Source organism: Panthera uncia, chromosome D1 (assembly GCF_023721935.1).
Source record: "Panthera uncia isolate 11264 chromosome D1, Puncia_PCG_1.0, whole genome shotgun sequence".
In the NCBI taxonomy this organism is placed as follows: domain Eukaryota; kingdom Metazoa; phylum Chordata; class Mammalia; order Carnivora; family Felidae; genus Panthera; species Panthera uncia.
The window spans coordinates 33,587,624-33,605,933 of record NC_064808.1 but is presented as its reverse complement, the minus strand read 5'-3'; the positions used below and the strand labels follow the sequence as shown (position 1 = coordinate 33,605,933).

General features: G+C 35.6%; 1 protein-coding gene across 3 annotated transcripts in view; it reads left to right on the top strand.

Annotated features, from left to right (window-relative positions):
- Positions 1 to 18,310, top strand: part of LUZP2 (leucine zipper protein 2) — a 485,908-nt gene that overhangs the window by 355,605 nt on the left and 111,993 nt on the right. For all 3 annotated transcript variants that reach the window (XM_049649143.1, XM_049649125.1, XM_049649134.1), the window contains exon 7: positions 3,075 to 3,137. In XM_049649143.1, coding sequence (XP_049505100.1) covers positions 3,075 to 3,137 — 63 coding nt within the window. The remainder of the gene's footprint in view (positions 1 to 3,074; positions 3,138 to 18,310) is intronic.

Here is an 18,310-nt window from a genome sequence, read left to right as displayed (position 1 = left end):
AGTATAAATATGCATTAAAATAAACACCCAAAATGGTTAAAATTAGTCCTTTTTGACACTTTAAAAATAGAGCATTAATTATTTGGAAGGGTAGGAGTGAAACTGGGCATGGGTAGTAATCATTTCTCATTCCCCATTGATATTGGTCAACATTAGATTGGAAAAATAAGTAAAGTCTGTTGACCTAAGAGACTGTCCTGTCTTGTTGATGAGCCCCAGACAGTAGATTGGAACAGTGGGAGACAATGGCAATCAATTGTGCATTTGAAGTTGGAGAAGATCACAGAAATGATTCTTTGCTGGAATCAGTAGCACAAAATTAAGGGTAGCCATGAACAAACCTGCAAATGAAGTTAATGTAACAAAATGAAGTTAATGTAAGGAGAGGGATAAGGTGTCTGAAATACCATTATCTGGAGTTACTTAGGGAATTTTGTGCCAGGAGACCAGAGTTATAATAAATGTAGAATCCTGAAGTAGAAGTATAAATTCAGGGGACTGGGGCTTCAAGTGAAAGTTTTTATTCTTAAACCATACACCTGTAACAATGGCTCTTTATCTTCTTATGCATTATATCATGCACGTCACTTTCACTAGTCCTACCAAGTGAAAGAGGATGCCTTTCCTATGGAAATGGAAATTAGTAGCTAGTTTGTAAGCAGACAGAAATCTTTACTTCTTCTGGGTATAGAGTTTCACTGCAGAGTTGTGAATTATTAATGTGTCAAGAAGCTCGTTCTTCCTGCTTCCCTTCCTCCATCCCCCTGCCCCTCTCTCCCTCATTCTCTCTCTATTTCAAATCACCACTCTCCCCACTTCACTTTTCCTCTCTCCCTTTTCCCTTGTCTTTTCTTCCTTTCCTGTATCTCATTTCATTTTATTTTATTTTTGTTCTTTCTTATCAACTTCCAGATTCAACAGATCATGAAATGTCGTTGGCTCATGATAGGGATGTCTGTGAAAACTGTTTCTAATATTAGAGCCTTGCAGTGGTGTACCACAGACAGCATTTTTAAGATTGTGCTCTAATTGATGGTGCCTCCAGCATTACCCAATAATTTAGGAATTATACACCATAACATAGCTCCCACTTGGCAAACTCTACTATCTCGCGTCATTAGACATGTCCTGAACATAGTAGGAAACTAAATAGTATAGTTGCAGTTGGTTCAGTGAAAGACTCATGTACATTCAATGTAGCTTTGAAAATTATAATATTTTTTTTAAATTTTTTTTTTATTTTTTTTAACGTTTATTTATTTCTGAGACAGAGAGAGACAGAGCATGAACAGGGGAGGAGCAGAGAGAGAGGGAGACACAGAATCTGAAACAGGCTCCAGGCTCTGAGCTGTCAGCACAGAGCCCGACGTGGGGCTCGAACTCACGGACCGTGAGATGATGACCTGAGCCGAAGTCGGACGCTTAACCGACCAAGCCACCCAGGCGCCCCGAAAAATTACAATATTTAAAAAATATGAGTGGGCTTTATTTCTTAAAAAGGACCTTCATAAAGAGGACCTTAAAGAGGATCTTGTGCTTAGTATGTACTATGGCCAGCTACTTTTGAAATTGAATTTTATTGAGATATAACTTACCTACAATTCATCCCATTTAACTTTACAGTTGGATGGATTTGATCGATGTATATCAAATCAAATACTAAACATATAGAACATTTCTATCATCTTCAAAGTTTTCTCTTGCTGTCTTATAACCTCTACCACAAACCCCCAGCCAATGTCAACTACTAGCCTGATTTCTGTCCTTCTCCTTTGGTCTTTTTTACAATATAATATAAATGGCATTATACAAAAGATAGCTTCTAGTGACTGGGTTATTTCACACAGTATAATGCTTTGGAAATCCATGCACACTGTTACATGCTTCAGTACTTAATTCATTTTTTTAAATTGCTCAACAGTATGCTAGTACTTCATGATTGTACCAGAAAATGTTTGCTGTGCACCAGTTAATGGGCATGTTGCTTATTTCTAGTTTTTGACTATTACGAATAAAGATACTATAAACATTTGTGTTTATGTTGTAATTTCTCTTGCACAAATACCTAGAAAGCATTGCTGTATAATGCAGTGTGCTCATGTTTAACTTTATAAAAAACCACCAAACTGTATCCCAAAGTGACTATACCATTTTACATTCCTCTTCAACTCTTTTACTATTTTTTCAGTTATCATTCTTTATTTGACGATGATAATCCATTTGTGTTTGTGTTCTCCTACTGAGGAATCAGAACTGGTCATTTTAGATACACAAAGACAAATACCTGAGGTCCTCATGTTAGAATATTTGAAATTGCATCTGTGCTGGAAAAATAGGAAGGCATGATCATCATCTGTGGCTCACCAGATATATATCCATAGGGTAGTCAACCACGTCTGCTGAGAGAAATGTTCTTGTCATAAAGCCCTTTTATATTTGGCATAGTCCTCTCAAAAAGTGCCTTCTTCTGCAGAGCAAACAGCCTTCACCTCAGCTTCCTAGCTGCTTTCTTTACACTCTGTCACATTTGCTTGCTACCCTCCCTTTGGACATACAGCAAATTCAAACTTGGTTGTCAATTTAAATTTACCCTTATTTAATATTAAAAAATAAGTAATTGCAACTAAACAGTGAAAACTGTAGCCTAGTTATACATAGGTATATCCAGCATCTAAAATTGAATTGTTGGACATGCTCTGGTGACTAAAATTTTGTGTGTGTGTATTCTTTTGTGGGGGGAGATGCTAGACAGAGAAACGATAAACTACTTTCTTTAAATAATGCCTTTAAAAAAATATGGTTCCTATTGTGTGCCAACTTTACTCAAATAAAAAAATTAAATGTTAAATGTCAAATAAAATTTCTACCCAAAAAAATTAAACACTATGGTTCCTTTGCACAGGCTTTGGTTTTCTCTTCCTGCCTGGACTACCTGGATGTCTGACTTTGAAAGCAGAGATTAAGCTTTTGCTTGACTGCAAACATTATTCTTGTACAGTTTAAAATCATTTTAATCTTCAAGTTTGAAAATATAAATGAAATTAAGGCACTAATCTATGTTTCTGTTCTTGCAGTCAAAAAAAATCCAAGCCCAGCTGAAGGAGCTTCGTTATGGGAAGAAGGATTTATTATTTAAGGTGAGAATCTTTCTCCCTTCCCCCTCCACCAACCCAATAACTGAACTATAATATTATTTAGCTTACATTTAATTTCTGGATTTTTATGAGAATTATAGCTGTATTTGACTGCATTGAAGATGTTTTCATTTTCTTGCCTTCTTAATTAACGGAGATAAATGCAAATATGATTTCCTGGGTACATTCTTAATCAAAGGTAGGCGTCATTCCAAAGTATTTAAAGTCTCTTTGTAACCTTCGATTACTTTAATTCAATATTGAGGAATACTGTATTTCAGAATATTTACATTAAGGAGAGCATAGATTGAGTGAATATCCAGAGATGAGATCCACTGGTTATCTACATTCTTGACTTCCAGAGGCCCCTGCATAAATCTCTTTTTTACTAAGAGTCTTCCTATTTAATCATTGTTGATTGATTTTCATCATTGATACTTCTTTTTTTACGACTATCAAGTCACCATCTGTGTATAGATAGACATCTACCACAAACTATGGACTAGTGCCCCCCAAAGATATCCACTTGCCAATTCCTGGAAGCTGTGAATATTATACTTTATGAGAAGGGAAACTTTACAGAGGTGATTAAGTTAAGGATCTTCAGATAGGAAGGTTATTCCAAAATATCCAGGCAAGACCTAAATAGAATCATGCAAGTCCTTATCGCAGTGAAATAAGAAGGCCTAAACAAGAAGGTTGTGCGATCACAGAAGCTGGAGGAGGAAGGGCAATGTGAAAGATTTCCTTCCAATAGCCTCCAGAAAGAACCAGCCCTACCAATACCTTGATCTTAGTCCCATAAAATTTATTTCAGACTTCTGACTTTCAGAACTGTCTGTGAATAAGTTTGTGCTTTTTTAAGCCACTGAATTCAGGGTAGTTTGTTATAGCAGCAAGATGAAACTTAAACAGATACTTTCTTTTATCTCCCTTGAGCAGGGGGAGACAAGAGGCAAGTGTTGTGCTTGTGGTACATGTGCATTTCCAAACGCAGTAGAGTGATGGAATATTAGGCTGTTAGGAGTAGGAGTAATAATTTGCTTGATAAATAATAAGTACGAATTACATTTTGTATAATATTTTAAAAAATATTTTCATTACAATGATCAGCCCGATCTATATGTGCTAGGTTTAAATTAAAGGGAGATAGTTTCTCATTTTATTTAATGATTGAAAAAACCTACAATTTTTCCAGTGAAAACAATAAGAAATGACACATTTCCCTTCTTCAGCCCCTTTACTTTTGGTTCGGAGTCAGGGGAAGGTAGTCCTATTATGTCAGCCAGTATTTATTAAAAACTCATTCCATGTGAGGCATGAATCTGGACATATCTTGCCATTGACTCTTACATGAATATGCTACTTTCCTTTTTTTTTTTTTTTTACCTCATTTATAAGATATTTCCCTGCACACCAAGAAAAATCTGAATTAATTCTTATTAATGTTTATAGATCCCTGCCTCACAATACTCTGTTCATTTTATGTGATAAGTAGATAAAAGTATAAAACCCAAGGCACTTGTCTTTCATATTGAGACTCGAGCTCAGGGCATTTTAACTCTTAATTTCAGGTTGGCCTTAGCTTTTTGTAAGGTCATCAACAATAAATAAATTGTCAACAACAATAAATAATTGAAATTGGGAAAAAATAAATAAAACGTATGTGCACGTCTGTGTGTGTGTGTGTGTGTTTTCATTTGAAGAGAAATTTCTATTTCTCTGTGAATTAGTTTAACTTAATAATATCAGGACTGTAATAAAACAAATCTGAGCTCCCTGGAGCTGATAAGTTTTAGGTAGGAGGCTGAGAAATTTATGTAAAGATAGATCATGTAAGCTTTTTAAACTTTTTGAATTTAATTTCCCAAATTGAAGAAAATTTGGGAAAAGAGATTGAAGAGATCCAATAATTTTCAGTGATTTATTTCTTCATAATATGCCAGTTGTTGAATATACATTAGTAATTTATCAAATTTCAGAAAGTACCGATATCAGGATTTGTTGAAAATGTTTATGACTTGAAAATGAAACATTATTTGTAAGCCTTTGTCACTTTGAAAGAAGCGCTTGTGTATCAAATCAGGTGAATTGTGTATGACCATGAAGTTGCCTAAGTTAGAATGCCTTTAGCGTATACACTCTCTAAGGTGCTGTTTATCAGCAAGAGTTTTGTTAAATAAGATAATGAGAGGTCTATAAACATGACCCTTTTTAACTTATTCGGTAACTAAACAATGTCAACAGACCGACTTTTTTTTTTTTTTTTTTTTTTTTTTGGTTTTTCCTACCGTTCCATATCTCGGTCCTCAACTTACTGACTATTCTAAGTTTTGATCCCTCATTATATATGATAGTAGTTAAAGATTTATATGCTCCTTTGTCCAATTTTGTACAAAGTCAGAGGAGAAAAAGGAAGGGGCAAGCGCTTGTCCTTCAGTGTCATAACTTTTATAAGGGAGGAGAATTTTTTAAGATGTTTCTCCAAACATGGCCATGCAACCGTGCAAAACAAGTGAGACCTTAGTGTTTTCAGCTTCCGTTGTGAAATAGTATTCATTCATTCATCTTAATGGCATTCACTCATCTGATTTGCCTATTACTATATCAACAGTGTACATTTTAGGTCTTATATAAGCATATACTGAATGAATAAATGAATTCATACATACATATAGGCACGTGTATATACATATGTGCATACATAAATAGAGGTGTCATGGCAGTACATTGTAGAAATTCATGTATGTAGTCCCAAAGGGCATGTGACTACATGCACCTTTGAAAATGAACCCACAGAATATCTTTGGTAATATTTTGCTGAACTCAGAGATGAGTAATAGAGGATTCTATTTCAAGTAGTTTCCCTGAAAATCTGTTCAATTTTGAATAGATTTGATCGTTTTTATTAAAGACAGTCTTTGAAGAGCAATGAGTACTGCTGAAACACTTCAATTATGTTTTAAAAATAACGGCATGTGCTGACAATTGTCAGACATGTTGATAAATTCAGTGTTCTTATTAATGTTTGAGAACTGGCTTTTGATTAGGAAGGCTGCCAGAGGTAGTAAACATTCTCTACTAAAGGAAGAAGTGAGGCCCTGCTGACTGTTAGTTACCCTGACTTGAGTTACTTTTTATCCTCTCTGATTCCACTTGGAGATGATATTCTGTGGAATATCTACTTTCCATTTTGCTGCTCTATTTTACTTTTATATATACAATTGTTTAGTTTCAGAAGTATTATTTTCTCACTTAAAACCCATCACTCAAAACACACAATAGTTTGAAATATTTTATATTTCTGTTTAGTTCCTTTTATATTAGGCATAATCTGCCTTATGATTATATTAGTTAATATAGAGTTTATGTTATCTATTCTCCTTTTTCATATAATTTTAAAACATAAAACATCCTTTATTTCTTTGTAAAATCTAAATGCATAATATTTCATATGTATTCCAATAGTGACTTAACTTTAACCTTAGAAATATCTGTGCATCTGTGTATTTATATATGTGTGTGTTGTGATTTAAACTTAAACTATGATAAAAATTCTGTTGTTATTTTTAACTTGAGGTATATATTGAACATATATATAACTATAAAATAATTCACCAAAATTATTGAACAATTTTAATGTTATTGACACCTAGTACACTGTTTTTGAGTTTATAACTTTTTTTTTTTACTTTTTTGAGGAATAATTGATGAATGTAATCATATATATTTAAAGTGTACAACATGATTATTTGATATTCATGAACCTTGTGGAAAGATTACCAAGATCAAGATTATTAACACATTCATCACCTCTGATAATTATTTGTGTGTGTGTATATGTGTGTGTGTGTGTATGTGTGTGTGTGTGGTGAGAATGATTTGGATCTACTGTCAGTAACTTTAAGTTACACACCATGCTGTACATTTGATCCTCAAAACTTATTTTTCTTTTCTTTTCTTTTCTTTTCTTTCTTTCTTTCTTTCTTTCTTTTTACTTATTTTTCTTTTAAATGCAAATTTCTAAGCTTTGATATCCTTCACCCCATTTCCCTTGTCTCCCTGCCCCTGGCAACCACCATTCTATCCTGTTTCTATAAAATTGGCTTGTTTTGTTTTTGTTTTATTTTGTTTTGTTTTGTTCCATATATTCCATATGTAAGTGATACCATCAATATTTGTCTTTCTCTTAGCTTATGTGGTTGGGTTATTTCACTTAGCCTAGTACCATCCAGGTGCATCTATGTTGTCACAAATGTCAAGGTTTCTTCCTTTTTTTATGGCTGAATACTGTTCAATTGAGTATACCACATTTTCCTTATCCATTTATCCACTGAAAGACATTTAAGTTAATTTTATGGCTTGGCTATTGTGAATTATTCTACAATGAACATGGCTATGCAGGTACTCTTCATGACACTGATTTCGTTTTTTTCAGATGTATACACAGAAGTAGGATTACTGCATCATATGGTAGTTTCCTTTGTGTATACACATATTATGTATTGTGTATAAATATATAATATGTTTCCTTTATAAAAATTATATATATGTTTCCTTTTTGTATATATATATGTATATATTTCCTTTGTAAAAATTACATATATATATATATGTATGTTCCTTTGTGTGTATATATTTAAAAATTATACATATATATAATTTTTATGCACAACATAGTGATTTGACAGTTCTATATATTACTTAGTGCTCACCATATAAAGCTGTTCATCTTTTCATCTCCAAGGCTTATTTATTTTATAACTAGAACTTTCTTTTTAATTTTTTAAGGAACCAAGATACTGTTTTCCATAATAGCTATACTAATTTACATTCCCATCAACAATGATAAGGATTCCCTTTTCTCCACATCCTTCCCAACATCTGTTATCTCTTGTCTCTTTGAAAATAACAATACTAACAGGTCTTAGGTGATATTTCATTATGGTTTTGATTTGCATTTTCCTAATGATTGGTGATGTTGAGCACCTTTTCATATATCTGTCGGTCATTTTGGATATTAAGCCCTTATCATATATATGGGGTTTGCAAATATTTTCTTCCATTTTGTAGGTTCCTTTTTCAATTTATTGATCGTTTCCTTTTAGTATAGCAGTTCTTTAGTTTGATGTATTCCTGCTGGTTTATTTTGGCTGTTGCTGTCTTTTTTATTTTTTATTTTTTTGTCTTCTTATCCAAAAAATCATTGCTAAGACCAACGTCAAGAATCATTTTCCCAGTGTTTTATGGTAGGGATTATGTGGTTGCAGGTCTTAAATTTAAGTCTTTAGTTCATGTCAAGGTAATTTTTATGACTGATAAAAAGATAGGGGACCGGTTTTATTCTTTTGCATGTGCCTGTCTAGTTTTCCCAGCATCATTTATTGAAGAGACTGTTGTCCCCTCATTGTGTGTGTGTAAAGCTATGTGTTGGGACCTAGGGAGCGGTGTTCAGAGCAGCAGGAGCACAGTCTTGGCACTGACAGGCCAGAACCGTGACCTGAGACCCAGGGGTGGGCCCTGGTCTCAGAGCTCAGAGGTGGTCCTCAACAAAGATCAGAGCCAGGACGTGGGAACTTGGAAGGCATGTTCCAAGCAGTGGCAGCTCTGGTCACATTTACGGCAAAGCACTGGGGCATCCCAATCCCAGAAAGTGAGGTTTGAGGACCCTGAGGGCATGTCTCACTGCAACAACAGCTCCAGCCATGGGGAGGAGATGTAACAGCAGGGACTCTGGAAGGCTCTACAGGGACTCTGGAAGGTTCTGTCATCTGGGATCAACACTAGAGAAGACTATGGGATCCTTGGTAGCAAAGGCTACAAACTTCCACAGTGGTAAGGCTTGCTGGGGCCTCTCCTGTTCTCCCTTTTCCTGTGGGGTGAAATCCCTCTGTGGGGATTCCTCCTGGCACTTAGCTGCTCTGGACTGGGGGTGATGGGGTGACATAGGTAAATCCTTCCTATGGTTTTCTGTGTGGCCATCCTCAGTTTTTGAGTTTCACAGAGTTTTGGCTGCTTCTTCACTGTAGCTCACAGCTTTCCTCTAAGCTATTTTCATCTGTTCGTAGTTGTTTATTTGTTGTTATTGTTGTTTTGTTCAGGAGACAATTGTTGGGACCTCCTAGCCCCCCATTTGCTGAGGTCACCTCTCTTAAGAAAATTACAACAGTTGACTCTACCATCAGTACAGTAAGAAAAAAAGAAATGTTGTGTTTAATTAAAACTTCTTTAGTTCTGAGTATTCTTATTAAAGAAACAAGAATACATAGGTAAGTAAATATATTAGTCTGCTCAGGCTGATATAAAAAAATATCATACACTGGGTGGCTTAAACAACAGAAATTTATTTTCTCGGAGTCTGGAGGCTGGAAAGTCTGAGATCAAGGTCTGGCAATGTTTGGTTTCTGGTGAGAGTGCTTTTCTTGGTTGGCAGACAGCCAGCTTTTCACTGTGTCCTCACAGGGAGAGTGACCGAGCTCTCTGGTGTCTCTCCTTATAAGGACATTAATCCCACCCAGACCAGGTCCACACCCTCATGACCTTTTTTAACCTTAATTACCCCTTCAAGTAGTTAGGACTTTAACATAGGAATTTTAGCACAGGGGGGCGGGGGGCACAATTCAGTCCACTGTTGTAGTTAAGTAAATAATACCCACAATAAGGCAGCAACAAACTTTGGTGTTTGAGAGGTTATAAAAGGAAAATTGCTATTTTAATTTACCATAAAATGATTACTGGGAGCTTGGACATTTATTTTAAAATGTAAGCCATTTAATTTCATTTCCTCACTTTTATTTTGGTAATTTCAAAACAATTTCCGTAATGCTCCCAGTTACCAAAAATTGAATTTATCAACTTCCCTAGTGAAGTAGGAAATGACAGACAATTTGAGTTTTGTTCTCAGATTCTCAAAAGGAAACATTGCTGAGTTTAACTGGAAGTTAGATCTGATCTCACTTTCATGTCCTATAAGCTGACGAATAGCTATAGTCTGGGTAGAAAGCTTCTTGCACATACATTTTGGTCATGACAGGTTTCCTTAACTGACTTTCTCCGTGTGGAGACTGACCTGTTTTTGCCTTTGCTGAAGGTTTTGTTCCACCTGTCGTTTTGCTAACATTTGGCCTTTTTAAATGATAAGTATAATATCAGTCCTTATTTAATATTGTGCTTATAGTATGTGTATATTTATATAAAATAAAGCATGGCATTTTGTTGATAAATATGTCCAAAATATGTTTTTAAAAGAATTTTACTGCCTCTAAGTGTGTCATTTTGTATCTATAAAACAGAAAGTCTTGAGTAATAATAACAACTGGCATATACTAAACACTATGCATTTGTAAGAGATTTTGCTATGTGTTTTTCTTTTTTTTTAATTTCTTGAGAGAGAGAGAGAGAGAGCATGCACATGTATATGCAAGAGAAGGAAGGGCAAAGAGAGAGATAGGCAGAGAATCTTAAGCAGGCTCAGCACTCAGCATGGAGCCTGACTCAGGATTCAATCTCATAACTGTAAGATCATGACCTGAGCCAAAATCATGAGTTCGCCACTCAACCAACTGAGCCAGCCTGGCTCCCTGTTATGTGTTTTATATGCATTATCTCATTTACTCCTCAAAACAATTTAGGTTTATATGATGTATTGAGGTATTGGATATGTGTGTATATGTGAATATGCATATACATTCATGTATACACACACACACACACACACACACACACACACACATATACATACATACCGTAAGGTGTGTGTGTGTGTGTGTGTGCATCTGCATATAAAGTGAGGCCTAAAAAGTTAATGGTCTTCAGTATAGTGTATAACTGAGGAAGGAGTCCCATCTATCATATATGTTCATATTCAGGGTCTATGTCAGTCTTCTTCCCCTGCCTTTTATTGTTATTGTTTTTCTTTCTCTCACTTCCTATGGTCTCCCAGTGGGTAGCTCTTCATTTGGTTGTGTGTCTACTTTCTTCACTATATAAAATCCTGTTTGTTTTCCTACTGCTTACTAGTTGTAGCACATATTGAATATTCCGTCATGCTTTGTCCTCTGATATTTATGAACTCTTTGTCAATGTCCTGACCTTAGGTTTCAGATGGACACAATTTGGTCCCAATATCCATCCTTTTCTCCATATTCTAATATTCTAAGACATTCAATTTGTATGCATTCTATTTTTTTTATTAAAAGAATTACATTAAATTAGATTTCCACTGAGTTATACTGGTTTTGTGATTGTTTCTGTTATTTATTGAATAAAAACAATTTAATAATATCGTGTGTCCTTCAGTGTTTGAAATAAAGTGGCAAAATGATCAAATTACTGCCCTCAAAAGGACTATATGTATGTGTATATATATATATATATATATATGTAAAAGGTATTAAATATATGTATATACATATAAAAGAAGATAAATCATATATATATTTATATATGATTTATCTTCTTTTATTTGAGTATGATTTATCTTCTTTTATATGAGTACAGTTTTCATACAATATTGCATTAGTTTCAGGTATACAACATAGTGATTCAACTTGTCTATATGTTACGCTGTCTTAACCACAAGTGTAGCTACCATCTGTCACTATACAAAGCTATTATAATACCATTGACTATATTTCCTACGCTGTGCCTTTTATTCCCATGAGTTATTCATTCGATAACTGGAAGCTTGTATCTCCCACGCCACTTCACCCATTTCTCCCACCCCCCACACCACTGCTCCCTGACAATTATCAGTTTGTTCTCTGTGTTTGTAGGTCTGATTCTGCTTTTTAGTTGTTTATTTGTCTTTTTGGATTCCATATTTGAGTGAAAGTATATAGCATTTGTCTTTCTTGGTCTGACTTATTTTACCTAGCATAATATCCTCCAGGTCTATCCACGTTGTTGCAAATGGCACGATTCCATCATTTTTATGGCTTTGTGATACTCCATTGGGTGTATATGTGTGTATATATATGCCACATCTTTCTTGTCCATTTGTATACCTATGGACACTTACATTGCTTCCATATCTTGGCTATTATAACTTTTAAAGATCACAAGTGTTGGTAATAAAAATTGCTAGAGATTTCAGCTGTTCACTTAGATTTTTACAAACTTAATTTCACTTTATGATTTTTCACTATGGAAAGAAACAAGATAGCCTTTTCATTTAATTCCACAAAAATAGGAAACAAGATGAAAATCACTGTGCCTTATATATATTTAATGTTTGATACATTATCGCATCCTCATGACAACCCCTGTCAAACAGAGAAGTTGGGGGATCCATCTAACAATGAGGGAATTGAGACCTTCAGAGGTTTGACAATAAAGGCCACCAAAATATTTATTTAAAAAGCAAATTTGTTAACAGATTGAAACCATCATAGTAGATTCATTCATTCATGCATTCATTTATTTAAAATTGAACTGACTTGTTTTAGAGTATCATATCAAGTATATTTGACTTGACAGAGATTTATAGTTATTACATTGATAATTATTTCATAGTATATATTTATATCATTGTATCAACATTCTGATATTTATTGCAGCAGATTTGGTGACAGACCAGATGTATCCATTCCTCTGAAACTCAGATATCGACATGGCATGTGTTCTCATTGGTATTTTCTCTAGAAATAAGATGTGCCCAACTTGATATCCCCACTGTTGTCTGCTCCTAAAAGCAGGGACATTGCCACATGAATTTCCATGTATGAATGCCGGATTATTTTCTGAAGATTTGAGTCTTCTCTAAGAGAATTTGTGAAGCAACTGCCCCATAATTTTTAAACCCCTGTGTAATTTAAGGTAATTTCTGTGCATCTGCCTCTCATTATCTTACATTTATCACATTTATGTGTTAAACCATTTTTTAATGAGCAAAAGCATTTTTGGTGCCAGTCATTTGTTACAAGTGTCAAATTATCTCCAGCTAAATGAGCTTTGGCCCTAAAATGTAGACACCATGCATAAGGGGTGAGAAGGGTTACTGGTTTTACTTTCTTACTTGATTTGACAAACTTTAAGGTTTTCAAAACACATTCATTTGTGGCTTAAAATAATTTTACAAGTCAGTCGGGGCAGGTAATAGTATCACCTTATCCTGAATAGAAAAACAAAGCCTAGGGATGTTAAAAGACTTGTCCGAAATCACAAAACTAGGAAGTGACAGTTTTATTCTAATCTCAGTCTTTGACTCGTCTATATTACTTTGTTCCCAGTTATATTCTGTTTCTTAGGGCTATTTATAGATTATACTTTCAAGAAATATTTTCTAATGCACTGAAAGATTTGAAGGCCAAACATGTATAGCTGTAAATATAACTTGATGACAAAAACAAACAAACAAACAAACAAACAAACAACGGTTGGCAACTAAAACTCAATGCATTTCCTTAAAACCATAAGCATGTTTCAGTGCAAAAGTATGCTGCTTTCAGTTTAGAATTGGCAACTGCTTGGAGCAGAAGTTTTTTTTCTGACTCCCTATATTTTTGTGATCCTCCCTACTTGTTTTTAAACAACAGAATAAGACACAAGAGGAAATTAACTGACCTTCTCCAGAACAAAACAACTTTTCAGGCTTGTTGCCTCCATGCTAAAACACAAAGCCAACAAGCCTCATTGATTTTTTTTCATTAGTTACCTGATAATGGAATAGACACACAGATTATATATAAAAGGACACATGTTTCTTATCAGAAGTTGTAACAAATTGAAATTTGGTAAACATTAAACTTTCTCCAAAAACATTGGGATTCTTTAAATACTGAATATCACCAAAAATACAGGTTTTTCAGAAACCAAGCCCAGAGTTTTTTTTGTTTGTTTGTTTTGTTTTTTAACGTTTTTTTTTTTTTTTTTTTTTATTTTTGGGACAGAGAGAGACAGAGCATGAACGGGGGAGGGGCAGAGAGAGAGGGAGACACAGAACCGGAAGCAGGCTCCAGGCTCTGAGCCATCAGCCCAGAGCCTGACACGGGGCTCGAACTCACGGACCGCGAGATCGTGACCTGAGCTGAAGTCAGATGCCTAACCGACTGAGCCACCCAGGCGCCCCAAGCCCAGAGTTTTAAAGTGAATTATCTATGATTATACAACTTCAATCTGAGTTTCCTGACTTCATGTTCATTCATTTGTTCAAAATTATGGATTGAGCATGTGTTATCTGTCAGGCACTGAGCAAAGTTCTTTCCATTTGAATAAGATGTCTTCATGCTTTAGTGAGGGATTTGAAAACAATGGATGCATTTCAGGAAGGTATTGACTCCTTAGACTTTGCTCATAATTTTTATAGGTTTTCTTATGGCATTTTTCTTAGAGTGACGTTTGTATAAATTATCAGATAATCAAATGTTCTATCAACTCCCAAAGCTTAGCGGTTTAAGGACCATTGATTTACAAATTGGCCCTTACCTTCTACCATTCTAAGCTGTTAATGGGCGTAAACCGTGCTTCTTCCAAGTTTCTTTCTCTTTCTTAGTCTGTTTACTTATTCGAAAACTGAGAGGTATTATCTGCCAGGTTGATGGTTATGTTAGAAGTGATTGTTAGAAAGTGTTTATAACTTTATATAGTGTTTTCACATTTTACCATTTTAACCAAGTTCTACCGTTAATTCAGGATTTTAAAAAATGTTATCTCACATCTCCTAGGAAAACAAAATATTTTCAGTGCCTTCGGACAGCAGTTGTAAATACATTTTAAAATATGTATAGCTTTGTGTGTCTCCACCCTACACCCTGTGCCCATTCCGTCATTTGCTCATGTGTCACGGTGCTCTTTCCCACTGAGCTTGGATCTAGCCTCAAAGTCATTCTCATTCCAAGTTTTGAAGCAGATTCTAAAAGTCAGTCACAGTTGGTACTTAAGATAAACCTATTTGCCATTTGTGAAAGCGCTCTAAATAGTTTGCCTAGAGCCAGTCTTCAGTTTCTACAGAGCTGCTCTGCAAGATGCTGTCACCATTGTCTTACTGTTGCAGTAAATAATAATTGTTAAATATATTTCAAAGAGAAGTGGTCTTTATGCTAAGGAACATGAGAGAATAGGGCACAAGTGGGAATCCTTGTGTCAAAAATCAAAGTGAAGACAATATACTTTAGACCAGCCCCGGAACATTTCTCCCTTGGTCTGAGAGGGTGGGTGAGCCTTGGATCGCTGACCTTCCCTGCCTGTTCTTGTCTTATCATGTTGCATCTGTATCTTGGCTCAACAAGCTACCCTCCCACCGAGAGGGGCCACAATCTTTATTAGTTTCAGTTGGCTGCACATTTCCTTGCTTGGAGCATATGTAGAACAGTGGCACCATCATGAGACCTTTGGGGGGAATCACTCTCCTTCTGGGACTTGCCTAGTATTCTACCATTTCAGACCAAGCACATCTGCCCACTGATGCACTGATTTCTTTAGGTCCTAAGTGGTTTTATTTTCAGTATGTTTACACACACACACACACACACACACACATACACACACATATGTGTGAAACATCCTGTGTTTCTTCTGAGTACATTGAAAGTTCAACACGTTTCTGATCAGAGCTCATCTTAGGTTCGAATTTATAGATTAGAAATTACAAAGACAACAACAACAAAAAAGAGATTATGGTGTTTTGTAGAGTCAAATTTGAATACCCTACAGAAGTACTGCTCAGGGACATACAAACATTCTCAAGTAGATTTTCATCTCTAATTAAAATATAAAATAATTAAATAATACTTGTATTCTAAACATACACTCTTTTTAAATTTTTTTTAACATTTATTCATTTTTTGAGAGAGAGACAGAGTACAAGTGGGGGAGTGGCAGAAAGCCAGGGAGACAGAAAATCTGAAGCAGGATCCAGGCTCTCAGCACAGAGCCCCATGTAGGGCTTGAACTCACTAACTGGGAGATCATGACCTGAACCAAAGTCGGACGCTTAACCGACTGAGCCACCCAGGCGCCTCATCTAAACATACATTCTTATATTTAATGTAAAATGAAAAGAAAGAACAGTGAAGAAAACATACAGTAATTTCACTTATTATACAATTTTTTAAAAATTACTTGTGCTCCATATCCTTTGCCCTAGTGGTGATGCCAAATATAATTTCAGAAGACAAGAGCAAGTTACTGTTCTTGTTTGAATACTTCTTTTGGCAGTACATTTCGATGTTCCCCTTTGTCAGGGCAGGAGACATTTCAGAAATGTATTTGTGAATTTACTTGATTTATTTTATTTCATTTCATTGCTGTAACGCAGTTGCTAGGGTGTTTGTTAATCGTGCATAATAGAAGAAGCCAATTACCTTGAAAGGTAATTGCATAGAAAGCTGCAGCAGTAGACACGATTTAGAGGAATTTTAAAAAGGAGAGTTCTCCATCAGTTTCATAGTCTATCACAAGGCATGTACAGCTTCTGAAGGCACCAGCAGAATCCCTAAGTAGTGTATACAGTGGGAGTCTTTTACAACAGCAGCATCTCCCCTTCAATCATTGACACTAGTATATCTCTTAAAGAGAGATTCCAGGGGTTATCTTAGCCTCTACCACTGCCATTTAGACTTAATACACCCCATTTTAGAAACAAGTCAGCTCAACTTACTGCAGAAGTTTTCACCAGCATAAGAACCGTCACTTTAGAAGGATCCTGTAACACCTCCAATTCCAGTCCCTTGCACGATACTGGCTGATCTTCCTGACGGCATCACCTCTCCTGATAAATGTGTAGTGATTAAGGTTCTCAACATTCTAAGGCAGATTTTTCTCTCTTACGAAATTCTGACCGTGGGAGAACCCCTTTCTCACTTCCGATTATAGTTGGTTTTTTGTTTGACAGATTGATGAGAGATCTGGATTGTTTTATTTTTTTTGTTTTGTTTTGTTTGGGGGGGGGGGTGGGCAGAAAAGAGAGGGAGAGAGAATCTTAAGCAAATGCTTAAGACTCGATCAGGACCTGAACTGAAATCAAAAGTCCTACTCATAACTGACTGAGCCACCCAGGCTCCCCCAGAGATTTGTGTTTTTAATGAATTCATTTTATTTGTAATTTTTACAATCTTTTAAATTAACACTGGGTGTTAACTGCACTCAAACAAAAAATATATCGTTGATTTTTTATATGCTTATCTTATTCCCACAGAGATGCCAGGTTCATATCTATAAAGTAACGTGTTTTCCCCACAGTCTTCTTGTGTTGGTTTCTTCATTCTTTGTCTCTGTTTGCCCTTTCTATTCTCGATGCCCCCTCTTGTAGACTCCTTCAGAAGGAGAATTTAAGTTCATAATGTAATTTTTTTCAGTCTTAGGAACATTTGTGATCTTAGGCTAGGGTAGAATTCAATATATTGCTAATAGTAAAATAAACTAGGAAGGTGAGTGAGGTATATTATTTGAGTAGGCAGTAACAATCATTTCAGTGCTCTGAAGCCATGCTACTTAGCCAGGAGCCAAAATTTACAGTTACCAACATATGCTTTTCAGTTTGTTTTTTTCCCAGTTGTATAATCTCTTCTTTTGTCAAAGTCACAACGAGCATATCCTACCATCCTGCCCCCAATCATTGCAACTCCTCCTTTAAAAAGAAATAGGAAAATTCCCTGAGGTTGGAAATATCCATGTGGGCTATAGTGAATGATATATAGAAATTCTATGAACATGTTTTGGGTAAAATCTTTTTATATCATTAGTGCTTCTTGTGACAAGTTGGGCAAACCACATAGCACAATTAAGAGGCACCAACTGAGGCCTAGGTATACAAAGACAAACACTTTTATGGAAGACTGTACTGCAGCTTTGACTGATATCTGTGTGGAAGTTCTTATTTCTATCAAGCCTAAGCATCATCTCCTGAACATTTGTCCATTTCTTCTTCCTTAGTAAATAGACATTGAGATGGTTAAAAATATATATGATTGTAGTCAGTCAGGGGATCTGGGTTCTTTTTTTTTATGCTTTTATTTTTGAGAGAGAGGAGAGAGAGAGAGAGAGAGAGTGAGAACGGGAGCAAGCAGGAGAGGAGCAGAGAGAGGGAGACAGAGAATTCCAAGCAAGCTCTGCGCTGTCAGGCAGAGGCTGATGCGGGGTCCAAACTCACGAACCCTGAGATCGTGACCTGAGCCAAAATCTAGAGCCAGATGCTTAAACAACTGATCCACCCAGGTGTCCCAGGGGATCTGGGTTCT